The sequence below is a fragment of the Choloepus didactylus genome, chromosome 12 (assembly GCF_015220235.1).
Source record: "Choloepus didactylus isolate mChoDid1 chromosome 12, mChoDid1.pri, whole genome shotgun sequence".
In the NCBI taxonomy this organism is placed as follows: Eukaryota; Metazoa; Chordata; class Mammalia; order Pilosa; family Megalonychidae; genus Choloepus; species Choloepus didactylus.
This window is the reverse complement of record NC_051318.1, coordinates 96,513,544-96,541,415: the sequence shown is the minus strand read 5'-3', so window position 1 is coordinate 96,541,415 and position 27,872 is coordinate 96,513,544. Positions and strand designations below refer to the sequence as shown.

Sequence of the window (27,872 nt, the reverse complement as noted above, 5' to 3'; positions counted from 1 at the left end):
TGTTCTATCACTTTTCCATTCAGAAAAAAAAAAAAAAAATGTAAAAGATATAACACTGTCTAAAATTAATAAATCAAGAGAGATACAAACCTATTATTTAAACATAGAGGTTAACCACCAAAAGTTAAAAGTGATTCTTTCTGGGGAAGTGCAGTAAGAAGGAAGCTGAGAGCAAGAAAGCTACTTTCCATTCTAAAACCTGTCATACAATTTGTGTTGTTCTTAAAATCACACATTATTGTGGTGAATATTTTCAAATATTTAAAAACAACCTCATTATGTCTTCTAAGAAAAATAGAAATATGGGCCTCTAAGAAATTTACCAGTTGTGATTACTAATTTAGATACATCTATCACCTTATATTCATTCTTAGTCCAGAATTCTACTTAAGTATGTTGCGGTCGCAGTTGATTCGTCTGGGGGGGGGGGGGCGGCCGGTTGCTGAACCCTCGGCTATCGGCGTTGCTTGGAGGGTACCGGCGGCGGGGGCTCTTTCCCGGAGGCGAGGGCGAGGCGGGGGACTTGGCCAGGTCCCCGGCGGGAGGCGTGCAAGGTGTGGAGGGCGGCGAGAAGGGAAAGATAAGACACTCTTCCTCCAGTAAGGGTAGAACAAAAGGACTTTTATTCCGGGGTGAGCACAGGTTATATGGGCTGGCATAGAGGGCGGGGGTTGTTACAAGCCAATGCTGAGGGGATAAAGGCTAGGATTGGTTCTGAGAGGGTGCGGAGGTTAGGATTGGTTCTAAGAGGGCACGGAGGTTGTTCTAAAAGGTGCAGGAGTTGCTCTGGCAACGGTGTCTGGCAACAATGTATGCGCACTGGTGGTGATGGGAGTTGCATTGGCAACGGGGAGTGTACGGGCAAGATAAGGAAGTGGGGGAAAGGGCGGTTGGGGGAAGGGCGGTTTCCTCCGGCAAGCCTCCCCCACCGGTGGTATTTTGGGTGAGGAAATGGGGCCTGCCTTCGACCTCGCTTCCTTAGGTCCGGGGGGCTGTGGAGGACACTGACCGCCCGTACCCACTACCCTCCCTAGGGGTTGCGCAGGTCCCCTAGCCCAGACCTGGTAAGTCGAGGTATATGCTCAGTAACCCGCATATATAAAAAACATAACTGGATTTACTTGTGCTGAAGGCATGTTTAAATTAAATTTTTAAAAACACACCAAATACAACAAAAATGAGTTTATTTACAAAAGTTACAATAATTACAAACAGCATAAATTGAGACGATTTCTTCTGTTCCTGCAACAGAAGATAATATCCCTGTGAAGTGAGGGTTTTTGTTATTCTGAAATATGTCACATATTTAGTGATCCACTGCTTTCTTAAAATGCTTTTCAAAATTCCAGGAGGCCCATCAGTAATACACATATGGGTTGTTTCTCTTAAATCTCATTTCCATTACTACTACATACAAGTCCAAGACAACTGGAATAGAACAGGGTAAGACAGCACCGAACAACTGAATAATCATTTCTAGCAACAGTAAATTTTGATGATTTCCTACACATACAGTGGATTAAAACTGAAACCATTACTTGTGGCTTTATAAAGAAAGCCCACTCTTATTTTTAACTGGTTGCACAATTCTGCTTTAACCAGTATTTACCTGGCTATTCTAACGGGTTTGCAGTTTACATTTCTCTGCTATTGTTTAAGGAAAAGAAATCTACAATACCCAATTCTGTATGCTTTTTGTCTTTTATGCCTTTTTAATCAGAGTCACTACTACTGCTTGAGGAGTCCGTTGACATCACCTCTACATCATCTTCATTTTCTTTATTATGCCCAGGAGGTTCCAACAAAAAGTCATTACTGTGATTTGGTGGTAACATATTCATTGACATATCATTTGATTGCCACGGATACTGTGGAGCAAGCACATCTGCAGGAAAAAAGCACATAGAAGAATATTCCTACTTGTAATCAATTTTACTTTTTACTCTTCCCTTAAAGTAAATAAAGCAAAGTAAATATTTTCAAAAGCTAGAAATCTAAACACATTTGGTCAAATTAATGAAGATCAAATTTATCAAGGAAAAGCAACCAGGAGCCAGTTTTTTAAAGTATGATATCACTCTCTAAATAACTATTCACATAGTTGACAATTTTTATTTGGCCAGACATTCACAATTATCAAATGTTCATGTATTTACATACAATATAAGCACATAATATATAATATATTAGGCCATATATCTTCTTTTATATATTATAAATATACTATTTATACTATACCTAATATATTATTAGGTATTATAATAGGTCTCAGAAGACAGAAGAGCTGCTACGGTAAATGCTTCTAATCAAAGAGAAAATGATTGACAATGTATTTGGGATATATGAGAAAAGTCACATTAAGAATCTATACTTCTGAAGACATTAACAGGTGTAGATGAACACTAAAAGGAGGCAGATTTCAAAAAGGTCTAAAGAAAGAGGTCTGATATTAACTAGTAGGTGTGCCAATTATCACATTTATTGCCTTCTAGCTTCAATTCCACCCTTTTCCCTGCATTGTGATACCAGTTGTGATACCTGGCAATATTACTCTTTTGCCAAACAGCATAATGTCAAGCTTTTGTCAGTAGAGGAGGAACTGCAGAGGAATGGGCTTCTCTACCTGGTTCCAGTGTGTTTTGTCCCTTCTCGTTCCTGTGGTGCCTGGATGGTGTGCAGGACAAGTGTTTTCCCAGTAAGTTTCACCAGTACCCCACAGGGTGGCTTCCCAGCAAGTCCCTCTGTTTGCCAGCTCTGACCTGTGGCTCCCCATCTACCTTCTGTGCCATACAGAGGGCCACAGCCAACCTCTCCAATGATATCTGAATATCATGGGGTGACATTCTAGGTTTGCCCCTTCCTTGGATATTTTACCATGGTCCTAAATGTAGTGGCTGCTTCTCATGTTTGATTTTCCTGTATTTTTTAAATAGCTCTCGTTACGACTTAGTAGTTAATACCATGCTACTAGCTAATAATTCTTCAAATTTTCCTTGTTTCAATTACACTCACAATGAGAAAGATGAGGAGTTATTCAAGAAAACTGATGTGTGCTCAGTGAGTTGCCCAGAGTTTTTACTTGATACAGCTAACAAAAATGATACTTACAAAACATTTTTAAAACACAGGAACATCCTTTCAATGTAATGTTAAGCAAAAGATGCAGTATCTTCAGCATGTTTTCACAATGTAAAAAATATGGAAAAAAAAAAGGAAATATGCTAAAATATTAAAAGTGACTGACTCAGAAAGGGTAATTTTTTTTCTTTCTGTGTTTTTTTTCCTACTTTCCAACTGTTCTACCAAATCAAAAGAAAAGAAGTCCCCTGCAAAAGATAAAAGATGGAGAACATAATAGAAAATGTTAAGAACAGCACTAAACTATATGAAAAACTTTAAGAAGATTAAAGCTCAGAATGAACAGAGGCTCCCAAGAAAGTTGATTTATAGTTTTTAAAGTCTATAAAAAGCTATTTTTATTCATTTTGTTAACTTAGGGGTTGTTCAGAAGTGTGTTCACTTTATTTAAACCGAATATATGTATTTCTCACACTCTTCTGTTTACATAGCATGTTTCACACGTTGAAGAAAAGCTTCATCTGGAGCAGTAATAATGATATAAGGAGAGGCCCAATGCCTGAGGAAGACAGCATGATATTAACAAATGAGAGAGAGAAGGCAGCCTATTCTCAATGCATCTAGAAGAGTCTTTAAACTAGAAGAACAAGCTACGTTGGTAGAGAACCCACCTATTAAAATGAATGGGGTCTGGACCCTCAAACTTGTTTAACATCCAGATATGCTAACATGTTCACATCTGAAAATCCTCAGTCTTTGAAAACCTGTTTCTAGCTAACATTACCTGGCAATCTGCCTGCTGCAAGTGCATCTCCTGGTAAATGACCATTCACACCATTAGTTGAAGGATTGTTCATCTGACCCAATAACCCACTTCTCATCTCTAGATCAGTTGGGTATGGTCTCCGTGGGTCCCCTAAAAAAAAAGACTGCTTTTAAATCCAACCATAGACAAAATAAGCATTCATACTTTCTTTACAGTATTAAATTTCCTTTGTTCTCTTTGAAAAACTTAAGTTACATTTTCAATTTTGGAATATGAAGGTCATCTTATCAATTAAAAGCATAACATACTAATTTCACAAATATTTGTACCTTTATTTCTTTTCTGAATCCTCACAATACACTATTCTCCATATGAAAAAGATGTGAGAAAAGCCTGTCATACTAGCAGATATTCTGAAAGTCAATTTAAGAAAACTATGATTTGATTCTTCCAAATTACTTGTGGATTTTCTAATAAGAAAATAACATTCTGAGGGAGAACAGATCATGACATAGCAACCAAATTTATAAAACCTATGGCTCATATTATTTATAAAAGATGAAAGATATGAAAATATATAGCAGATGTTTCTAAGCGTAAATACATTCTATATTTAAATCCATTTTCTTATTTTTGTGTATGAGCTCCTAAGAATTTCTGAAACCACATACATCTGGCATAGAAGAGAAGTAATTTTACCTGGAACCCAGGTCAGTGGGGCACACACAGCATTACTTGCACTAATCCTATGTGCATATTTAATTATTTCTTCGGAGGAGATAGCACCTGAGAGTTAAGAGAAAAGTAAAACACTTTAGTCTAGTAAACACATTAAAAAACATGTCATAGTTACACAACAGATTTAATTACCTCAAAATAAGATAATGTGAGTCACCTACCTTACCCTCAACACCACCTGCATATATCTCAATTATTAACTATATTAACTACTATCACTGTTCTGAAAGTAATAGCACAAATTAAACAGAGGAACTAGAATGGTTCGTTTTCCAGTGCGTCCAAACAATTGCTAAGAGCAGACAGACTACACTACACTACCTGACTGCTTTAACATGGCCCTAAGGCTTCAAGTGGAACCAACTTAGAAAGATGCCCATGAAATATTCATTAGTTGAAAAAAATAAGCTGCTGAATAATTCATACACTGTGATCTGATTTTTGCTTAAACATGTATCTGCGTATGTATATATGTATTATTCTTACGTATGTACATATGTTTATTATATATGATTTTATAGACCTAGAAAAAAAAATCTGAAAGGACACACAGCAAGCATCAATAATAGTTACTTCTGAGAATAGAAAAAACTCACTTTATACTTTATACACTTCAGAGAGTGTTTCAGTATATCAAGTGTGTGTATGTGTGTGTGTGTCTAAGAGTTTTGAAGACTAAAACCAACAGAACCATGGTCTAGATTTCAAGTAGCCTGCCTCGGTCACCTCTCCTGGAGACTTTCCAGACCTAGAAGCCCAGACCATCTCCCAGGGGATATTAGCTATTTTTCATTATTCAACAATCAAAAAGGAAGTTGCCAAAGAAACAGGAAAGAAGAAGAAAGTTAGACAGTAAGTCTGAGACAACCAAATGTAATTCATTATCTATGAATCATTAAAAGTAACCAAAGTTTTAATTATAATTCTGACTTTTTGCACACAAATGAAAAGATCCAAAAAGACCCCTCATGTAAGACTTTAAGAGAAGCACGGCAGGACAAGAAGGCATGCTGGGCCTCTCCACCACTAAATGTGCATACATCACAAAGCCTTTCCAGTCCCACTCTAGTCCAATGGATGTTCTTTTTCATTCTGTCTTATCCTTCAAAACCCAACTCAAATTCCACTTGCTTCCAGAACTTCTCTTTCTCTTCTACCAACAATTTTATAAACCCACTGCCTTTATTTCATGTTCATGTACATAACTATAAATTGCCTTCCATTGTTGCTTCCTGCAGCCTGAGAAAAGATATAATTCTACCTACCTAACGATATCTAGCACAATGCTAGAAAAGAGCAGATGTTTTATAAACATAAGTTTATGTTTATTTAACATAGCAGACACTTTTCATTATAATTGATTATGAAAACTTAAAGGAACCTTTTTAACAGCAGCAAATGATTACCAATAATACTCTGATCAGTTTCTTGAAACCAAAATTTAGATTTTTTTAGAAGGTCATCCCGTTTTCACATGAACTAACCTTTTCTTGCTTTTTCTATTGATTTGAGCTTTTCTTTTGCTTGGTAAACAGCTGTTGCCTAGTTTAAACAACATTAAAAAAAAAAGAAATATAATTTATTTTTAAGTATATTGAGTTTAGTTTTTGGCTTCCATTCACAAGATCATTTACCCCACAAGAAGAACATGCAAAATTTGGAAATCCCCACAATGTATCTACGATGCTCTGAAACACTACTGGAGGTCATTTACATAACAGTTGTATTTAATGCAAGAAATATTATGTTCAAGAATCAGTCTCCCATTTGCAAAACAGTCTCTGGAAACAAAGTATAAATAGGACCATTTCCTTTTTTCTTTGCGTCTTCTATTGTAAACATGCAGAAGAGATCCAGAGCACATACCACCTCAAAAGGATCCTATTCCTGCATCTAGTTCAAAAGTTTGAGCCATATATTTTTCTCCCTAATTTACAAGATATATTCTTGGACTGATATTCATTTATACATTACCTCTGTGCTTAATGACTACTATCATGAAAATTGCCCCCACACCTCAAGTACACTAAAGGGGAAAAAACACTAGTGAAGTTAATTGGTATATGCACATCCTGGACTACATACAGGTTAAGAGTATGGGGTACTCATGTTTCTACTGTTTAGCCTCATTGGGCAAGTTATTCATTTAAGTCTTGGTTTCCTCATGTAAAAAATGGAGTAAGAGCACTGACCTACTATAATTCCTGTGAAGACTGAGATAACACATGTAAAGTTCAAAGCACAATGTCTAGTGATAAGGGCTTAATGCATGTTAGCTGCTGTTATCTAAATCATAAAATACAGTCTTCTTGTGGCCTTTGTGTTCACTGTTTCTTTGACTCAATAATTACATTTTTTTTGGGAAATCACATCTAAAGAAATAATCCTAAATGCAGAAGAAAAGAAAGCTGCAAGGATGATCATCAAAGCATTATGTGTAACAGAAAGCTGGAAAGCTAGACAAAGAGGATATAATTATATGGAAAATGCTTAAGTTTTAATTAACAGAGAAAGTCAGTATCCTGCCAATTACAATAGAGTAAAAAACGAATATATCTGAGAGTAAAAGGAAATACACCAAACTCCTAATAGTGGCAATTTCTGAGCGGTGCGACTAAAGGCAAATCCCTCCACCTCCCCTATTCCAATTACTTTTCTGAATTTTCTGAATGTCTTGATAAGCAAGTATTACTTTCATAATGAAAAATAAATTTTATTGTAAATACATTTTTTAAAAAGCATTTACTTGGGGTTGTTTCTTCAGTAGGGGTGATTAATTTACCCTGAACCACTCAGGCTTCTGTTTATTTCCCCTTGGAACCCATTTTGACACCTTTCCAGGTTCACTGGGATAAGGAAGCCAGCAGTGCCTGGTCAATATGAGGCTCAAACGCAGATGTTTCTGCAATAACACCATGTAACAATTCTATTAGTATTTAGGGAAATAACCAGGCAAATAAAAGCAAATAACTTGCTTCTCTGAAACAGTAGCCAAGAACAACAAAAGAAAAGACAGGGTCCTTTGACATAGATCCAAATCTCACTTTGTATGGGATGGAAGGCTAAATAAACTAATGCACATTTTAATCAATTTACAAAATTGTTACTTATTTTTACTGATTTCAAATGTTTTAAAAACTGAAATTATGATTTAGACTATTAATAACAGAAACGTATGTCAGACAGGCTAAAGGTAAAACCTGCCATTTCTATAAATCAACACTGTGTCATCTTTCAATTGTGAAAACATGGGACAAAAGTACTGCTTTGTTTTAATAGACTATCTAAAAACAGTAAGTAAAAAAGAGAATAACCTTTCATTTAACTGGCTGGTTACCATTTTTAGACTTTTCTCCCATTTCAAAATTCTGGTAATAGATTTATTTATTGTCAGAAATACAGTAAACAATCTCTTTTTACCTTAAGAACTAGCCTCGGTCAACTTACCAGTATTTGTTCTGCTTCCTTTAGCTGTTTTTGTAGTTGCTGAATATCACTGTCTCTCTTTTCCACTTCTTTTTCTAAAACTTGCATTTCATGATGGATTTTTCCCTGATTAAGTGCCAATTTCATCAGTTCTTGAAATTCCCCATCTCTGTGAATTAACAACTCCAGGATCTGTCAGATAATAGTTGACTGAATTAGACAACAGAATATTGAAACACTACATTCCATGAAAGAAATAATCTGTATTGTGAACTGGCTAAGGCTATAAAAAATTAACACTTCAAAATATTATTTCTAATCCTTAAGAATAAAAATAGCTTACCTATATTATTTTGGAAAACAGATGAATGTCAAAAAGATTTTCTACCTTTTCAAATGATATGCTTTCTTACAAAACAAAACAAACTAGTCTTTCAGAACTAGGATTATGTTAAATCAGCAAGTTTATTCACTTCCCAGAGAAGACAAAATTAAAAAGTTTATCCTTAGAAGTATACTGTAATGGAGTTTCCTGCAAAGCTTGCTAGTTGAGATGATTTCAGGTGATACTGGTAACTTAAAAAAAAAAAGTGATTTCAAAAACTGGTAAATAAGGCCATACACGTCCGCTTTGCTCAGCTCTTCTATCAGAAACTAGTATTTTCCTTTACCTCTACTGTCCCCCAGGCCCCTACGCTTTCTTCCTTGATTTCACCTGTTCTGCCTGAACCCATCCAGAGATCCCCCTCCCCTTCTTCCCCCGTTGGCCCAGTTATGGCTGAAAACTATGTGGACAATGAGCTCTTGGACTATGAAGATGATGCAGAGGAGACAGCAGTTGGAGAAGACGGGGCTGAGGCCCCTGCCAAGAAGGATGTCAAGGGCTCCTACATCTCCATTCACAGCTCTGGCTTTCATGACTTCCTGCTCAAGCCAGAGTTGCTCCAGGCCACTGTTGACTGTGGCTTTGAGCATCCATCAGAAGCCCAGCACGAATGCACCCCTCAGGCCATTCTAGGTATGGCTGCCCTGTGCCAAGCCAAGTCAGGCATGGGCAAGACAGTGGTGTTTGTGCTGGCCACCCTGCAACAGCTGGGGCCAGTTACTGGGCAGGTGTCTGTGTTAGTAATGTGTCACACTCAGGAGCTGGCTTTTCAGATCAGCAAGGAGTACGAACGTTTCTCTAAAGTACATGCCCAAAGTCAAGGTCGCAGTGTTTTTGGTGGTCTATCTATCAAAAAGGATGAAGAAGTGCTGAAGAACTGCCCGCATATTCTCGTGGGAACCCCTGGTCGCATCCTAGCCCTGGTTCGAAATAAGAGCCTCAACCTCAAACACATTAAACACTTTATCTTGGATGAGTGCGATAAGATGCTTGAACAGCTCAACATGCATCGGGATGTCCAGGAAATTTTTTGCATGACCCCCTCCCCCCAATGAGAAGCAGGTCACGACGTTCAGTGCTACCTTGAGCGAAGAGATCCATCCAGTCTGCTGCAAGTTCATGCAAGACCCAATGGAGATCTTCGTGGATGATGAGACAAAGCTGACACTGCACGGGTTGCAGCAGTACTACATGAAACTGAAGGACAACGAGAAGAACCAGAAGCTCTCTGACCTTCTGGATGTTCTTGAGTTCAACCAGGGGGTGACCTTTGTGAAATCTGTGCAGGGCTGCACTGCCCTGGCCCAGCTCCTAGTAGAGCATAACTTCTCAGCCACTGCCATCCACCGTGGGATGCCCCAGGAGGAGAGGCTTTCTCAGTATCAGCCATTTAAAGATTTTCAACAAAGGATTCTTGTGGCTACCAATTTATTTGGCCGAGGTATGGACACTGAGCGGGTGAACACTGCCTTGAACTACGACATGCCTGAGGATTCTGACACCTGCCTCCATCGGGTGGCCAGAGCAGGGCGGCTGGGCACCAAGGGCTTGGCCATCACAATTGCGTCAGATGAGAATGATGCCAAGATCCTCAAGATGTTCGGGACTGCTTTGAGGTCAGTATTAGTGAGCTGCCTGATGAGACAGACATCTCCTCCTACACTGAGCAGACACAGTAGAGGACTCATCCATTCCGGAATGTGACAGTCAGTTCATCTTCAGGAGAAGACACAGGCATGGGGATGAAGAGACACTACTGCCACTTACTCCTAAACCCCCACCCCTGCCCCACCCCAACCATGGTTTCCCCCCTTTGCATCATCACCCCTCCTAAACCCCCATTCCTGATGTCAGAATTCTTTTAACAGAACTAAAACTAAACATGGGGGGAAAAAAAAACTAGTAAATAAATAAACAGGTACTATGCAGATATGGCAAAAACCAAGAAGACTAAAAAGCATAAAATATCAAGTCTGGGGTTCAAATCTCTACTCAATCATTACTAACAGAGTGACATAGGGAAAATTACCTGGCCTCTCTGAGCCTGTTTTCTCATTGGGAAAAGGATAAAATAATAGTATCATTGCAGCATAAGACTGTTGTGAGGGTTCATGTGAAGTACACCAGAAAGTCAATACAGGCTAGCTGCCATCACCTCCACCTACCTAAAGAATTAAGATCCAAGTTTGGTATGAATATCTTTTTATTAAGTAGTGAATAATACTGCAGAAAGGAAACAGCTGTCAAAACCCAGAGTCAATTTAAAAACTATTTTTAAAAGTTTGTTAAATACTAAAAAATACACACAGGCCTGGATAAGTTCCTTCTACCTCTAGTTTTTATAGGACTTATCCTGATACAACAGAAAAAAGACTGAGCTGCAACCACCAGCCATCTACTAAGAGTATTTGTTTTAAATGAAAATAGAATGCTCTTCTTTAAAAAGGTTATTCTATTTGTTTAATGGAACTATAACCCCAGTTCTTCCCCAAGACTCATGAGGAGAAAGAAACATTTCCATTTCTGTAAAAACTATATAAATAAGTCAATAGAGTGGTGCCATAACTTCCAAGAAGTTTACACAATTTTGTCTAATTTGTACACTACCAGACATTAAGATTCCCTTTAGATTTTATTTTTCAGTGGAGAAAAAAATTATTCAACTTAGACATAGGTTCTAGTTCCAGCTCCTCCCTTAACCTCTAAGTCATTTATCCAGCCTGGGGGGCAAACTTTTGCGAGGTTAAACTACAGATCACTAAGATCCTTTCTAACTCTAAAACTCTACATCAAAGTATGAATATTCAAATAAAATAATGGCTAGAAAGTTTTCTCATGGGCATCTGTCTCTCCAATATTTAACAGTCTCAATGAAACTTACGAGGAATTCACATGTACTAAGTACAAGATACAATTCAGAGAATTGCTGCTTCTTTATAAGAAAGGTTAGGCACATCATAGTTACCACCTCCTGAATAAATTTCCTTGTTTTCCTGGCTCATAATTAGCAATTAATAAATACCTAGGAAGTAAGTCAAGCCTTGCACATTTTGCACAAATTCCAACCTAATCCCACAGGTAGGAAAACTTTATTAAGAGAATCTGAGACTATGATTCTTCTATTAAAACATTTATCTCTAGGCACTTTCTTGTCACAATCTATTTGCCTCTATACTTTTTTTTTAAATTCACATTTATTGAGATATATTCACCATATATATACCATGCAGTCATACAAAACAAAGCCTACATTCAGTTGTTTACAGTACCATTATACAGTTGTGCATTCATCACCAAAATTAATTTTTGACTTTTTCATTACCACACACACAAAAATAACAATAAAAATTAAAGTGAAAAAGAATAATTACAGTAAAAAAGAACACTGAGTGCCTTTTTTTTTTTTTTTTCTTTCCCCATTTTTCTTACTCATCCATCCATAAACTAGACAAAGGGGAGTGTGGTCCATATGGCTTTCCCAATCACACTGTCACCCCTCATAAGCTACATTTTTATACAATCGCCTTCAAGATTCATGGGTTCTGGGTTGCAGTTTCATAGTTTCAGGTATTTACTGCTAGCTATTCCCATTCATTAGAACCTAAAAAGGGTTGTCTATATTGTGCATAAGAGTGCCCACCAGAATGACCTCTCAGCTCCTTCTGCAATCTCTCTGCTATTGAAGCTTATTTCATTTCCTTTCAGTTCCCCCTTTTGGTCAAGAAGATGTTCTCCATCCCATGATGCCAGGTCTAGATTCCTCCCCGGGAGTCATATTCCATGTCGCCAGGGAGATTCACTCCCCCGGGTGTCAGATCCCACATAGTGGGGAGGGCAGTGATTTCACCTGCCAAGTTGGCTTAGGTAGAGAGAGAGGGCCACATCTGCGCAACTAAAAGGCATTCGGGAGGAGGCTCCTAGGCACAATTATAGGGAGGCCTAGCCTCTCCTTTGCAGCAACAGTCTTCCCAAGGGCAAGTCCTGTGGTAGAGGGCTCAGGCCATCAAACCACCAGTCCCCTATGTCTGTGAGCACATCAGCAACCATCGAGGTGTGGGCGCCCAACACCCCTGCATTGTCCACCAGCTCCTCAAGGGGGCTCTGCATATTTTTTTCACTGTTTTTTTTTTTTAATTGACTTTTTTTTTTAAATCAACTATATCAAAAACAAAATCTTAAAAAAACATACAAAAAAAAAAAATTTCAAACAAACCACAACAAGGGAGTCCAGCATGTTCCTACTCTACCCCAAGAAAATAACCTAATATAGCAACATTCTGTGAACCTGTTCCTACCATACTCATCAGAAATTAACAAACAATAGTCATTCCTGGGCATTCCCAGAACGTTAAATTTACCCACGATAGCTTATCTGTTCTTATTGGGTTATTGTTCCCCCTTCATTAATTGCTCTCTATTGCTAGTTCCCCTACATTCTACATTATAAACCATTTATTTTAGGAGTGTGTTGTTTAACCTCCAGGTGTTTGTGAATTTTCTAAGTCTCTGATGGCTACTGACTTCTAATTGTATTCCATTGTGGTCAGAGAAAGTGCTTTGAATAATATCAAATTTTTTAAATTTATTGAGGGTTGTTTTATGTCCCAGCATATGGTCTATTCTGGAGAAAGTTCCATGGTCACTAGAGAAGAATGTGTATCCTGGTGATTTGGGATGTAATGTTCTATACATGTCTGTTACATCAAATTCATTTATCAGGTAGTTTAGGTTTTCAGTTTCCTTATTGGTCTTCTGTCTGGTTGATCTATCTATAAGAGAGAGTGATGTGTCGAGGTCTCCCACAATTATTGTGGTAACATCCATTGCTTCCCTTAGTTTCGCCAGTGTTTGTCTCATGTATTTTGTGGCACCATGATTGGGTGCATAAACATTTATGATTGTTATTTCTTCGTGTTGAATTGTCCCTTTTATTAGTATCTAGTAGCCTTTGTCTCTTCTAACATCCTTGCTTTTAAAGTCTATTTTACCCAAGATTAATATTGCTACTCCTGCTTTCTTTTGGCTGCAGCTTGCATGAAATATTTTTTCCCATCCTTTCACTTGCAATTTCTTTGTGTCCCTGTGTTTAAGATGAGTCTCCTGTATGCAACATATTGATGGTTCATATTTTTTGACCCATTCTGCCAATCTATATCTTTTAATTGGGGTGTTTAATCCATTTACATTCAGTGTTATCACTGTGAAGGCATTTCTTGAATCTGCCATCCTATCCTTTGGTTTATGTTTGTCAGATATATTTTTTCCCTCTCTCTCTTATTGTCCTTTAATGAACCAATATCGAATCTCTTTAGTACTGAACCTTTCTATATCTCTCTCTCTCCTTTCTCTGTTTCTCTGTCAGTGGGGCTCCCTTTAGCATCTGAAGTAGGGCAGGTCTTTTATTAGCAAAATCTCTCAGCATTTCTTTGTCTGTGAAAAATTTAAGCTCTCCCTCAAATTTGAAGGAGAGTTTTGCTGGATAAAGTATTCTTGGTTGGAAATTTTTCTCTCTCAGAATTTTAAATATGTCATGCCACTGCCTTCTCGCCTCCATGGCGGCCGCTGAGTAGTCACAACTTAGTCTTATGTTGTTTCCTTTGTATGTGGTGAATTGTTTTTCTCTTGCAGCTTTCAGAACTTGCTCCTTCTCTTCAGTATTTGACAGTCTGATCAGAATATGTCTTGGAGTGGGATTATTTGGATTTATTCTATTTGGAGTTCACTGGGCATTTATGCTTTGTGTATTTATATTGTGTAGAGGGTTTGGGAAGTTTCCCCTAACAATTTCTTTGAATACTCTTTCCAGACCTTTACTATTCTCTTCCCCTTCTGGGACACCAGTGAGTCTTATATTTGGACGTTTTATTTTATCTATCCTATCCCTGAGGTCCGTTTTTATTTTTCAATTTTTTTTCCCCATCCTTTCTTTTGTTCTTTCATTTTCCATTCTGTGGTCCTCAAGGTTGCTGATTCATTGTTCATCTTCCTCTAGTCTTGTACTATGAGTATCCAGAATCTTTTTAATTTGGTCAACAGTTTCTTTTATTTCCAAAAGATCACCTATTTTTTTTATTTACTCTTGCAATTTCTTCTTTATGCTCTTCTAGGGTCTTCTTTATGTCCTTTATATCCTGTGCCATGCTCTTCTTCATGTCCTTTATATCCTGTGCCATGCTCTCATTCTTTGTCTTTAGTTCTTTGATTAATTGCTCCAAGTACTGTGTCTCCTCTGATCTTTTGATTTGGGTGTTTGGGTTATCCATATCATCTGGTTTTTTCATATGCTTTAAAATTTTGTTGTTTTTGGCCTCTTGGCATTTGCTTTACTTGACAGGGTTCTTCTAGGATATGTAGGATTATTCAAAGACTAATCTCTAATTTGCCAGATCTAGAGCTTGGTGGAGTACACTTTCTCTAACCAACCAGCAGACAGTGTCCGCAAGTCAACTATTCCCCTCAAGTCAGTTCTCCCCAACTATGTCTTTGTGGTGTGTGGGGGGTCTGATTCTTGTGGGGTCCAACTGGTGCACCAAGGTTGGGTGTGGTGTTGGTGCTGTCCGCCCTGAATGTGGGGCGTATGTCTGAGCGGTTAGGGAGGGACAGCAGCTTTAATAATCAAACCTCCCAGGTGTTCCTGGAGATTTAAGGCTGTTGCAAGAGTCTAAACCTTCTTTTCAGTCTCATCAGAGATTGTCTCTGCCGCTAACGCACAAGTCCTTGGTATAAGCATATGGTCCCTGGGATTTCCGAGTGGGTCCCTCTTCCAAGCCGTGCCCTTCTAAGGCCTCTGCTGAGGGAAGGTTGTGCTATGTCACAAGTGCGCGCCGTCCCTCAAGGGAAGTTCTGGGCTGCCGGGCTGAGTAGGTGCGTTCCCAGCCTGTTGCAAGGATGGCTGTATGGGGTGTGTTAATTTCCCCCTTTTCACACAGCTCTGCCTTTCTAGCTCCGGGGTAATTAGCTGTGGGTGCGCGAAATACTACTGTCCATGCCCGATATTGTGGCGTGTGCGCGTGTTGCTGGAAACACTTCCCATCGCACTGGATTTTTTGCTGCATCTCTGGGCTGTGGCACCGGCGCTGGGCAGGAGCATTCCCAGCCCACCAGAAGATGGCTGCAAGGCGCGTGGCTTATTTTCCCCTTTTGGCGCACATCTGCCTTCCTCGCTCCAAGACGATTAGCAGCACGTGCACGAAAGGCTATTGTCCACGCCAGATATTGAAGCGTTTGTACAGCCCGTTCCTGCTGCACTTCACTGTGTGGTTCTTGTTGGTGTATCTACAGCTGCTTTTGGGTTTTTTAAAAAAGAACTAGTCCGACTCCAAATGCCAACCCACAGTTTTCCCACACCTCAGCGTGGCTGCCAGATTTCAGCAGGCTTACTCACTCGTTCCAGAACGCAGACTCCCGGTTTCACCAAGTGCACAGTCCCTGTGGTTTTAGCAGACCTTGTCCAGCTGGTGCATCGCTGGAACTGGTGTTCTGGGTCACTTTCTGGCTTTTATCTAGTATTTTTCATGGAGGCGTTTGCCCTGTCTCTCCTAGCTGCCATCTTCGCTTTCCCCTTGCCTCCACTTTTAAAAAGAGAAAATGACTGTTATTTTACGTATATGTATATGCATATGTATGTGACTATATATAATGCAAATTAGATAGAAGAAAGAATATTCATTCCATTCCAAAAGTCTCATCTCCACAAGCTGAAAAGCATCTCTAAATTAGGTCCTCTGACTGAACACTGACTTTCATTGATAGAACAACTTTTCGTGTTTCTTTTCTTGAGAAAGAAATGGAAATCAATTTAGTTCACTGAAAATATACTAAGCATCTAGAAGGGGCTAAGCAAACTGCTGGGATCTAAAGAAAAGAAAAAAAATTTCCAAAATAATAGTCAATTAACTACAACACAAAGTAGAATGTAAGTGCCAAGAATTATAAATGTAATGCTTTGGGAAGGAAGAAAAACATCTTCAGTTTAAATGGTGAGGAAGGGCTGAGATCAAGAAGGAGGCAGAATTTCTTTAAGCCTTAAAGAACCAGTGGGATTTAGACACAATGAGAGAAGGCAATGGCATACCAAGTGTGATTGTTTTAAAGCCATGTATTAACCTGGCTACTTATGTTAAGACTGTTGTGAGGGTTCATGTGAAGTACACCAGAACGTCAATACAGGCAAGCACTGGTCTGATTATTACTGTGAGGGTATTTCATGGAGTTAAATCTTTAGTTAGTTGATTGCATCTATTGCTGATTAATCTACAATCAATAAAGGAGAACACCTTCAGCAATGAGAGAATTCTCATCCAATCATCTGAACGCCTTAAAGGGAGAACTGATAATTTCAGCAGCCAGAAGGAAGAATTTCTATCCCAACTTTAGCCAGTCAGCTTCTCCTGGGAAGTTTATCAAAAGCTTCCTTGGAGTGTCTTGTGACCTGCCCCATGGAATTCAGATGTGCCAATCCCCGTGATCAGGCGAGCCAATTCCTATAATAAATCTCACAACACTTACTTAAACACACACACACACCCCATCAGTTCTGTTTCTCTGGAGAACCCAGGCAAAGGGAAAAGCAAAAGCAAAAGGTTGTAACTTACTTAAAAAACTTTTAAAACTGGCAAAAGATTTCAAAGAGCATCAATCAGAATTTATATTCCCAATTCATGCTCTTACCTTTACATTTCAACATGTTTTAGAATGAAATTACCCTCACACTTTATTTGACAGACATTTAAGGAAAAAAAAGTGAACTCATTTAGGTAAATTTATTTTGACACATGCATACTTGCTTTAATACACCCGGTTATATTACAACCTAAGAACAGAAAGACGTAAGTTTAAGCTTTGTTACTAACTAGTTCCTTAGGCACATTAGAGCAATTGAGAAATATGTACAAAAGTTTATAAAGGAAAAGTAGGGGCAAACTACTACTCCTAGACTGTTCCACCGAAATTCTTCATAATTCTTTCTAAAACACACACATACATGCAGAGAGATATATATAACACTAGTTCCTCAAGTAGGAGAACTTTAGCCAATAAATGTTATCAACTGTTTAATTTTATACTTTCCACAATTAAAAAAAGTTAAATAAAACAATTTTAAGTTAAAGGCTTATCAATCATACTGCCAATAAAGTAAAAGAGTTATGCATCTACCTAAAAGTGTTCCCACAAAGAACAAGATTCAAACACCCCCTTAATTTATACTGAATGTCTTATCAGTTACAAAAGGAGAAGCTAAGCTGGCAGATGTTGGTCTTTCTTCCTCAATCTCTTGAATCTTTTTGATGATCCTCCACTTTAACCAAAATTTTTAATTAACCACAAAGCCTCTCCAGGCTGCTTTTCTCTCCCTCTTTCAGCCTTTCGACCTTAACTGGCCTTATATACAATGACATCAAGGTATTTTATAATTTATTGGGTTTTTAAAATACTGAGTTCTTGTTTTGGTTTTAAGAGCTAGCTCCTTATTTTATGCTGTTCTTTTCTGAAAACCAAAATAAAGCCTAAAGTGAGCAGCTTTTTGCCAATCTGTGGCCTCGTTTGATCCTTATCTCATCCCACCTTACCTCCATCTCCTTTCAGGAAATCAATCTTTCAAGAAAAAAGGTTCCCTAATACTTCTCTACTGAGAGTCTATCAGCTTTCTCTGCCCCCATAACATGTCATAAGATGAAACTAAGATAGTGATGGGGCAGAAGATGGGGAGAAGAGGTTTATTAGATATTGTATCTTCTTTAAAAAGGTTAACTCTCCCCATTTTCTCTTAAAAATGTTTTTGAATAGGTAAAAGAAATTGTTCACTTCAGCAAATTAAAACCAAAGAAAAGTATACAGAAAATAAAAACTAGCTGTAAACTCAACACCCACTACTTCCACCTCTATTAATGTTCTCTTTATTCCCATTCATTTTTCAAGTTACATTACGTGACCTAAGCCTACAATAAAGGGCTAAGTTTATGAGAGCATTAATGCTTTTGGTTGTATATGTTGTTGTAATCTCCATTTAACAAGCCTTTTTTGGTGAATTCAAAAGACAAAGACCAATGGAGGTGTAACATTAACTACAACTGTAAGAGAAAACAACAAAATACTGCTTAACCTTCAGAACAACTATTTTCTTGTTAAACACATATCTTCGTAGTAAATGATGCAAAGAACATAGCAAGTTAAAAGTTTCAATTAGTAACTTAAAATTTCCAATCTTCCTCTTCTTCCACAAAGTAAATATAAATAGGAAGCTTGCAGATATTATTCATTTTTAAAAAAAAATTAAAAAAGAAACCACCTACCTGGTTTTCCTCTCCAGGCTGGTGTAACATCTTTTGGTTTCTTGAAATTGCCAGCATTTCTATAAGTTCCCTAAAAATAAAAACAAAAACAAAAACTTTACAATGCAAATACCATAGAGGCTTCCTTAAGCGATTTCCACCTAGCTTCCTTGCTGGGTTCACCAAAGCTCTAATCCCTCTGAGCGGCTTGGCCCTGTGGTGCGGCCCCAAGGCATGCTGAACATGCACGAGGGCCACCCTGACTGTGGACTTCTGCCTCCACCAGCTGTACTGCACCTTCACTAAGACTCAAGTGTCTTTGTCCCCAAACCTGTTTATACAAGTTTTACTTTTTACTATAATAGAAATTAGTATCTATGACACAGATGCCAATGAAATATGATGAACCAGAGGGAAAGACATACAAACAGAAGAGCCTGCCATAAGACTGTGTAATAAGCATTTAAGTTCTTGCTTCAGTTTAAGGAAATCAAACTAGAAATTGCAAGGAGTGCATTTTGCGTATGGTTTATTCAAGAAAGACTCAAAGAAAATGCCTCTGTCCCACAGCAGGGGTGTGCGGGCCAAATCCAGCCAGCTGTCTCTTTATATACCTAAAGTTTTCTTGGAGCACAGTCATGCCTATTCATTTACATGTGGCTGCTCGCCTGCTACAAACAAGGGCAGAACTGAGTGGACTTTGTTGCGCGCAAAGCCAGATATTTACTATCTGGCTATTTACAGAAAGTTTCCTGACTCTTGTCTTATATGAACAGATTAGTAAATGAACAGAAGTTTAAATGTTTTAAGGTCAAATAAATGTTAAGGAATGCACTAATCTTTTTTCATGATCTTCCACTTTAACCAAAATTTTTAATTAACCACAAAGCATCAGCTGAGAGGGCTTCTTACACATAATAAAATCCCGTCTTTCTAGAATGCTCACTTCATGGACATGGCATATATGTTCACATATATATCATATATATAATAGGTATGTTTTCTTAGATGAAAATTATAGCAGGTCAGCAGCTCTTTACATCAGTCTCACATTTGTTGATGGAAGGGGATTTTGAGAAATTCTAGAGGAGGGAACAGCTTCACAACTAGTACCGGTCCTGCTTGGTATTAGTGCCCACACCTTCTTTCAGCTGCCAGGTAATCTTTACCTTCTTGGATCTAGCTTCCTACCTACTAGCTTCATACTTTTATGGATGATGCCAACTGGACCTCAATTCTCAACTTCTAAATCCCTGTACCATTAGGTATGAATGAATGAATGAATGAATAAATGGAAAAAAGTGGATATGGGAATGGAAAGTCCTTTTCATTCACTCCTTCATCAAATATTTAGTGCCTCGACTAGGCACTGTTCTTGATCCTTGGGTTATAAAAGTGAATAACCATGCTTAAATTCTACTACTGGAGGCAAGAATGAATAACCAAGAAAGTAAGTCAATTTAAAAAGCCAGAATGATAGAGGTTAGGAAGAAAATAAAGCAGAGTGTTACGTTAGGGAGTGCTGGCAAGGTGGGATGGCTACTTAAACTGGGTTGTCTGGGCCTCTCTAATGATATTTCTGAGGTGAGGCATGAATTAATTGAGAAGCCAGAAATGAGATCAGGAGGAAAGAATGCTCAGCAGAAGACACAGTAACACTGGGCAGAAAAGGTACAGAGTGAGGACAAAGGGAGGGAGGGGCCAGATTATGTAGGGCCTTGTAGGTGACAGTAAAGAATTAGTATTTGATTTTACCTGCAATGAGAAGCCAGAGTCATTTTAAACAGGGAAATAGCATAAACTGATTTACCTCTTTAATCTACTGCAGAGCCATTTGGAGAATGGACAATAAGAGAGGCAGGATGGAAATTAAGTGCATTTTGTAGTGTTCCAAGCAAAAGATGACACTGGCTTTGACTAGGTCCTAGCCACCATGATTTCATAATGAACATGGGAGAAAAACAGATTTAGTATATACTTTGGAGTTAGTGCTGACATGTCCTGCTAAGGGATTAAACAGGTATTTCATGAAAACAGGATGCTATATTAACCTTTTTCTGTACCCCATAGATGAGACATAGACAGTTCAGAACCTCAGGCCTAAGAAAAAGCTAATTTGGGAGACAAGAGGTAGTGGTGAGGTGAGTGGGAGTACATAAGGAATGTGGAATGTGCCTTTTTCTGCTTTTCCTGGAAATGTGAGAATATAAATTCATAGAGGCCTTGCAAGGGCTTGCTTCAGACATAGGACTATGGGGGACGATGAGAAATGAAAGTCTTCTAGGCACTCCTGGAGAAAGGACAACAGAAGATCCACAACTTCTTTTAGAGGAAGAAAAGAGAACTCAGCACCTCAATCAATAATGTACAAATGGAAAATCAAAGGACAAAGTTTCAGAACCACTGAGGCTCTAGAGGAAAACTCAAATGATGATTCACTACATCAGTGAGTAAACACATTTCATCAAGCAGGAAGCGCTATGTTCAGTAGTCAAGGAAAAAAAATAAAAAATGGAGAGCTACATAAACTTGTCAAATCTAGATACAAGAAAATTTCAATTTAGTCTCAAATTTAACAAAACTCATAAATTACTTAATTAGGCCATCTCAAGTGATGCATACATGAATATCAAGTTTATGCACTACAAGCAACATCAGTAAAACACACCTCAGATACACAGCCCAGCAGGCAAACAATCCAGAGGCAGGATCACAAGACTGATTACTGAGTTGTCCAATATCAGAAGAAATTCTCCAAGACCATAACCATGAATCATTAGACTCAGCAGCACAGTTCTTGAACTGGTGATACAAAATATACACTAAGGTTACTCAGAAAACAGACAAGTAAAATACGTTACACCAAGTAAAGCTCAGAAAAGTAATGAATTTACTGGGCTCCGGAGTGGAACAGTGAGAATAGTCCATTGTATACACTAAAGCAAAGATACGAGGTTCTAAAATGAAGATCTACTCAGAACAAGAGGCAGTGGCAATTACTTGCTGGAGGGGCATCACTTCTTCACAAAGAAAACATATTTACAGAAAACTTAATTGGTACCATCCATACCATATGAATGATTTAAAAAAAGGGGGGGGCACTTTAACTCAACTAATTTCGCTCTCAACAGCATCATCAAGATTCCTTAGCACAGTTGTTAGAAGTCAACCAAATATTAGACAGCCTTCAGGTGAGAATTCTCACAGAAGAAATAGCTCAAAGTAACAGTTCAAGCAGAATGAGATCCAGAATTCAAGGAACTGGGAGAACTGGTTCATAAAGGAGCAAAAGAAGTATTTTCTGATTAAGCATTAGTTGTTCTGAAGCAAATGGAACTCAAATTTGTATCAGAACAACATGGCTACCTTTTCCAGGTATTTTAAGAGACTGTGTTTGGTTTAGCGATGATTCTAAAAGCATTTTTCCATAGAGCTGTGCTCAGGATACACATACTGAGTCTTTCAAATGAAGAGCAGTGTACTAGACAGCATTTATAGAATGCTAATTTAGGGTTAATAATTTACAAAGAATAAGAGGTCAATGTGAACTAAATGACAAAGACAGTCATGGCACACAGTGCAGAGATGTGAATAATTTAACTGGAAACACCATACTACGAATTTTCAGTCTTACTAGTGTCTTTTTCCTAAGAAATAATGTGGGTCTTCATTCAAGAGGATTAACTAATAAGGAAATTGTTAAGTTCTCTACCACAAACTACAAAACCAGCAAAGACAAAGAAGGGAATACCACTTGCATTAAACTGTGTAAACATTCACACAGAGGCAACACATTAAGACAGCTGCCTCGTGCTTATGAATTTCTTATTCACCATACTGACCATGACCAAAAATTCCAATGCCCTGTTTGTCATCAAGCAGTACTTGAGTCTAACACAGACTAAACAGTGTACTAAACACAATAAGCTATTTAATTTCAGGTGTCTCTGTGTTCTTAGGTTTTTCTTACATATTTAATATGCTGGCCTTGTAACCTGGTAAGTAATGTCATGGCAAGGACTAAATTTACAGCAAAGATAAAATGCTAATTATTAGAAGGTCAGGTATATTTCAAAACACAACAGGTAAGATTTATTCTAAAACTATCAAGAAACTTCTTCAGAAAAGGTGAACGTGAGCTGGATTCTGAAGGATGAATGGATGATGCACCAAATTAGAGGCAGAGAGTGAATGTCACTAAAGATGAGTAAGTAGGGCTACCTTTTAGGGTGGCGTACTCAGGCTGGAGTGAGGAGTATGCAAAGGTGGAGTACGTGGCAGCAAATGAGAACAGAGTGGACTGAGAGGAGATGGGGAATGTCCTTGTACAATGAATTAAAGTAAAATAGGGAATTTTCACACTCATGCTGCCTAAGGATCTCCAGGGTTGGTAGTAACATAAGGGGTTTTGCATTGTCATGATGCCTTAGTATCTTAGACCCCATCCTTAGGTCCCTCAGTGACCACCCCTGACACCTACTTATACAAGACAGCCTCTCCCTCTCTTCCCTGTGTCTTACCTGAGTTCACACTTCCACAAAAGTCAAACACAACCCACCCCCCAACCCCCCACTCTTGCTTGATTAACCGCCACAGCTCCATCCCTATTCACCACAAAGGCACAGTCCCCAGGTCCACTGTAACCTTTGGCTCCTGGCCTGCTTGGTTGAGCCTGCACTCGTGATGTGTTCCCCAATGTGAGCCTGTGAGTTGTGCTGTTCCTCTCTGTTCTAGGACCTGTGAGTACTAATAAACTTTTCTTTCATACATCTCTGGTATCACTTGTCCTTTTCGCACCTGACTATCTATATAAAGAGCCTTACAATACTCCTACTTGCACACTAACTAAGGAATTTGGACGTTGTCTCATTGGACAATGGGAACCTACCAAATGTTTTTAAGCAAAGAAGTCATATAAGATGGCTATTTTAGAAAGACAACTCTGCTCCTGGGTAACAAAGTGCATTTAAAAATAGTTATGACAGTGGGTATGGAAACGAGGGCAAATCTGAGCAACATTTTAGGAGGCAAAACCAACACAATTTAACACCCAAGTGAACGTGACGGGGTTAAGTAAAGTTCCAACTTGACAGTACCATTAAGGATGACAGAATGCGGAAAATGACAACCGATTTCCTACCTTTAGCCCACAAACTGCAGGACATCCATTCCAAACAACTTGCAATTCCACCACCAAGTCTTGCGTGCCTACGTTTCCGGGCCTTTGCACTCGCTCTTCCATCATCCTGACGCCCGGTGAGGCTGGTGAACTCCTTATTCCGGAACAGCCCTTTCTCCAGGAAGCCTTCCCTGACTACCCAGGCATCGGATCAGGTCTCAATTCCCTGTGTTACAGGAGCCCGCAGCGCGCGCCTCTGATAAAAAGCTCCAAACCACAGTCACTGTTTACACATCTGTCTTACCCCCTTGACACTGAGTTCCTCCAAGCTGGCAACCAGACTCCCGTTCACTACTACCGTCTCCCTAGCACCTGGCACCCAGGGGGCATAAATGCTTGTTGGGTGTTAAAGAACGAAGCGGCTAGGACCGGTGGTGTCTAAGGCCTGCTACCGCTCTGGCAGTCTTGGGGGGGCCACAAACACTGTCTTTACTAAAATGCCTTTTGATGGGAAAAAGCGCGCCTCGGAGTCCCGGAGTGTTGCAGACGCCACGTCCGGGACACTAGAGCACTGTCTGTGGGAGAACACTCCGGTATTTCTCCAGCGCGGCCCTCCCCGCCGAAACGGCGTCACCTCGGGGCCGGCCCACTTCGGGGCCCACCCACTCAGCCCTGCCCCAGCCCAGCCCTGAGATCGGCAGCGTTACCTCGACAAGACCTCCAGATCTTCCAGCGCCGACAGCAGCCGCTCTCGCGTGCTGTTACCGCCGGCCGCTCCAGAGCCCCCTCCAGACCGCTCCTTTTCTTTCTCGGAACCTGAGGAAGCCGCCATATTCCCGCCGCCAGCAGCCGGCGCGCGCGAACGCCGGAAGTGGCGGGCTTGAGAGGCGGAAGGAAGGACCACCGAGGTGAGGAGGGCGCAGCCTGGCCAGAGCGCCCCCTATGCGCCCGGGGGTACACTGCAGGCTTTGGCGCCATCTGCTGGACCAGCCAGGGCACCTCGGTCCAAACGCTGCGGGCCAGAGCAAGGTTCCTTAACGACAGCGCCTTGGGTTTTTCCATCAGACGCGGGAGACTTTGGCTGAACCGGGATTAGACAATCGCCTACCACCTGCGTCGGTTTCCTCGTGAAATCTGCACTCCCATAACGCTCTTCTATCCTGCCTTTCAGGAGACCGTGATTTCCACGGAGGGTGGGCTCCTTCTAACCCATCTTCAAAACCGTCAGTCTTGATGGTTGTTGAACTGAATGAATCAGTATAGCATGTCAGTGGTAGCTGATGAGAATCATTTACTGAATTGGTGTAGCACACATCCAATGAGCTCAAGCAGAACCCGCCTCTCCTAGGAAAGAACCATGGAGAGGAGGGTTTTTCTACCACGAAAGTTTAAAGCTGCAACTGTCTGGGGAGAGGGGGCTCCGTACCGGGTCCCTCTCATAGAGATGTCACCTGTAGACATCTGAGAGGAAGGCTGGAGTATCTGGGGGACCATGGCCTGTCCTTTTGGAGGTGCTGGACCTGACTAGTCCTGGGCACCCAGAGCTGATGATTTCTTCAGGGACTTACGTTAATTAAATTCTCTCCCTAGTAATTGCTGTATAATCCAGAATGTCAATCTGTTTACTTATAGTGAAAAATAATAGTGCCAAGCACGTTTCCCTTAGAGAATCCTACACCGGAAACCAAATTATCCCCCAGAATGTTGCTTGGTGAACTTGGATGGGAACAAATGAAGGCAGTTGGATCTTAATGCATTCATCAGGTTTAGCTTCTCCCCAGTGTAAGAATATTTGTAATACAATTGATTGTAATATTTGTGGTTCGTAAGTTAGGGCGCCTTCTCCCCTAAAGCGTTCAGGAGAAGGACTCCCACCTTTTGTATTCTGACCATCCCCCACTTTTCCTGGCTAACTCCTGTTAATGCAGATTCTCAGGCACTAGACTAAATTAGATGTAAACTTTCTTACTTGCAGTTGCATTCTGAGCATGCCTCCCAGAAGATCTAGTCAGTACTTTCTTGTGTTGATGGTGACTAACTCTTGCCGAACATGTGATTTTGTTCACTTAACTCTCACAGGGTAGTTTGGGTCCATGATTCTGGTGGGGGGAGGGGAGGAGATCTTATTTATGTAAGCTCCCACGTAAAAATTCTGGGAGAATTCCAATTGATCAAAAATGACCAATTACAGGTCCTACTTTACATTTATAATACCTTGAGGGTCAGTGGGAGGTTATATATGTATTGTGAACTCCAGAGCACCTCAGATTTATTGCAAATTCCTATGCATACTGAACATTGTATATTTTTTGATAAGTAATAACATCTTCTAAAGATGTACTCTGTTGCAAAATATGCAGCTCCAGGTTTGATGAATAAAATACAAATTATTTTATAAAGCATTACTGAATTGATGATAGCTTTGGATGCTAAGCATTTTCTTAATCTATTAAAATTCATAACCTTGGAGTTATCCTTGACTCTTCTTTTTTTTTCAATTATTCACCACATCCAATCCTTCAGGAAATCAAGATAATTCTGCCTTCAAATGTGTCCAGAATTTGGCCACTTCTCGCTCTTTCACTACTACTGGGTCTACATCTCCCTCATCTCTCACCCTCATTGGCTGAACTACTTTTCTCAACACAGCAGTCAGAGTGATTCTCTTAAAACTCAAGTCAGATAATGACAGTTAAATGCAATCCATCATACTGGATGGGATGTAAGAATGGTGGAGAAGAGGTTTCAAAGGACATTATTGGGGCATAAAAAATATTGGAATATAGAATGTAAGCTTTCTATCAATGTTAAATTTCTTGAACTTGATAACTGCACTTAAGGTGGTCACATAAGTGGATATCCTTTATTGTAGGATATTTTTCTAGTTTGCTAATGCTGCCAGAATTCAAAACCCCAGAGACGGATTGACTTTTATAAAAGGGGGTTTATTTGGTTACACAGTTACAGTCTTAAGGCCATAAAGTGTCCCAGGTAACACATCAGCAATCGGGTACCTTCGCTGAGGATGGCCAGTGGTATCCAGAAAACCTCTGTTAGCTGCGAAGGCACGTGGCTGGCATCTGCTCCAAAGTTCTGGTTTCAAAATGGCTTTCTCCCAGGATGTTCCTCTCTAGGCTGCAGTTCCTCAAAAATGTCACTCTCAGTTGCTCTTGGGGTGTTTGTCCTTTCTTAGCTTCTCCAGAGCAAAAGTCTGCTTTCAAAGGCCATCTCTAAAATGTCTCTATAAGCTGAAGCTCCTCTCTCAGTTCCAGTGCATTCCTCAAAGTGTCCCTCTTGGCTGTAGCAAGCTTGCTCCTTCTGTCTGAGCATATATATTTCTCCAGTGAATTAATTCAGAACCATTCTGAATGGGTGGGATCACATCGCCATGGAAACTATACAATCAGAGTCATCACCCACAGTTGGGTGGGTCGCATCTCCATGGAAACACTCAAAGAATTACAATCTAATCAACACTAATATATCTGCCCACACAAGATTACATCAAAGATAATGGCATTTTGGGAGACATAATACATTCAAACTGGTTTAGATATGTATATGGAAGCATTATGTGTTCAAGGAGTATGGTATGTGCAACCTGCTCTCAAATGTTCAGAGGATAGATAGATAGATAGATAGATAGATGACAGATTAATAGAATGATATAGAAAAGTTGTCAAAATGTTAAGATTGGTGGATCTGGGTATGGCAGGGGGAGTATGCTGACGTTCTCTGAATGGTGTTTGTATTATTTTTGCAACTGTCCTATAAGTTTCAAATTTTTCCAAAATAAAAAGTAATTAGGACTTCCGGCTGCAGGTGGTAGGGCCATGGCTGCCCTCCTCCAAGCTGTACTGTGGTTGCAGGGACAAGCTGCATGGAGAGGGCCTTTCCTTGGGCTGTAGTGCTGCAGTGAGCAGATCTCAGGAGGTCCGTGGGGACCAGTCACCCATCTCAAAGGAGAAACCATCCAACCCAGAGAAAGAGAAATTCTGAATGGTCTACTGGTTTGATGCCATCAAAGCCTTTGGGTATGTTTCGGTGGTAGGTGGCCCCCAGGCTTCTACTGCTACCCCCAGGGCCTCA

General features: G+C 39.7%; 2 protein-coding genes across 5 annotated transcripts; one reads left to right on the top strand and one right to left on the bottom strand.

The window, feature by feature from the left end:
- Nucleotides 1–1,165: 1,165 nt before the first annotated feature.
- Nucleotides 1,166–24,641, bottom strand: MED4 (mediator complex subunit 4). Of its 4 annotated transcripts, none has more exons than XM_037800101.1 (8): nt 24,491–24,563; nt 21,333–21,466; nt 18,686–18,755; nt 8,030–8,200; nt 6,067–6,124; nt 4,544–4,630; nt 3,863–3,994; nt 1,166–1,885 (listed from the first exon to the last, which is right to left on the bottom strand). In XM_037800101.1, exons 3-8 carry the CDS (start codon nt 18,740–18,742, stop codon nt 1,713–1,715), a joined length of 678 nt encoding a protein of 225 aa, XP_037656029.1. In that variant the 5' UTR covers nt 18,743–18,755; nt 21,333–21,466; nt 24,491–24,563; the 3' UTR covers nt 1,166–1,712. The 4 variants fall into 4 exon arrangements, with proteins under 4 accessions (XP_037656029.1, XP_037656025.1, XP_037656026.1 ...); XM_037800097.1 differs by lacking the exon at nt 24,491–24,563 and adding an exon at nt 23,805–24,422; XM_037800100.1 differs by lacking the exon at nt 24,491–24,563 and adding an exon at nt 23,805–24,434 and having other exon boundaries at nt 1,713–1,868.
- LOC119507039 (spliceosome RNA helicase DDX39B-like) lies at nt 8,783–10,072 on the top strand. Its single transcript, XM_037800096.1, is given in 3 exon segments — nt 8,783–9,439; nt 9,441–9,984; nt 9,987–10,072. Coding segments are annotated over 3 exon segments (1,287 nt in total).
- Nucleotides 24,642–27,872: the final 3,231 nt, after the last annotated feature.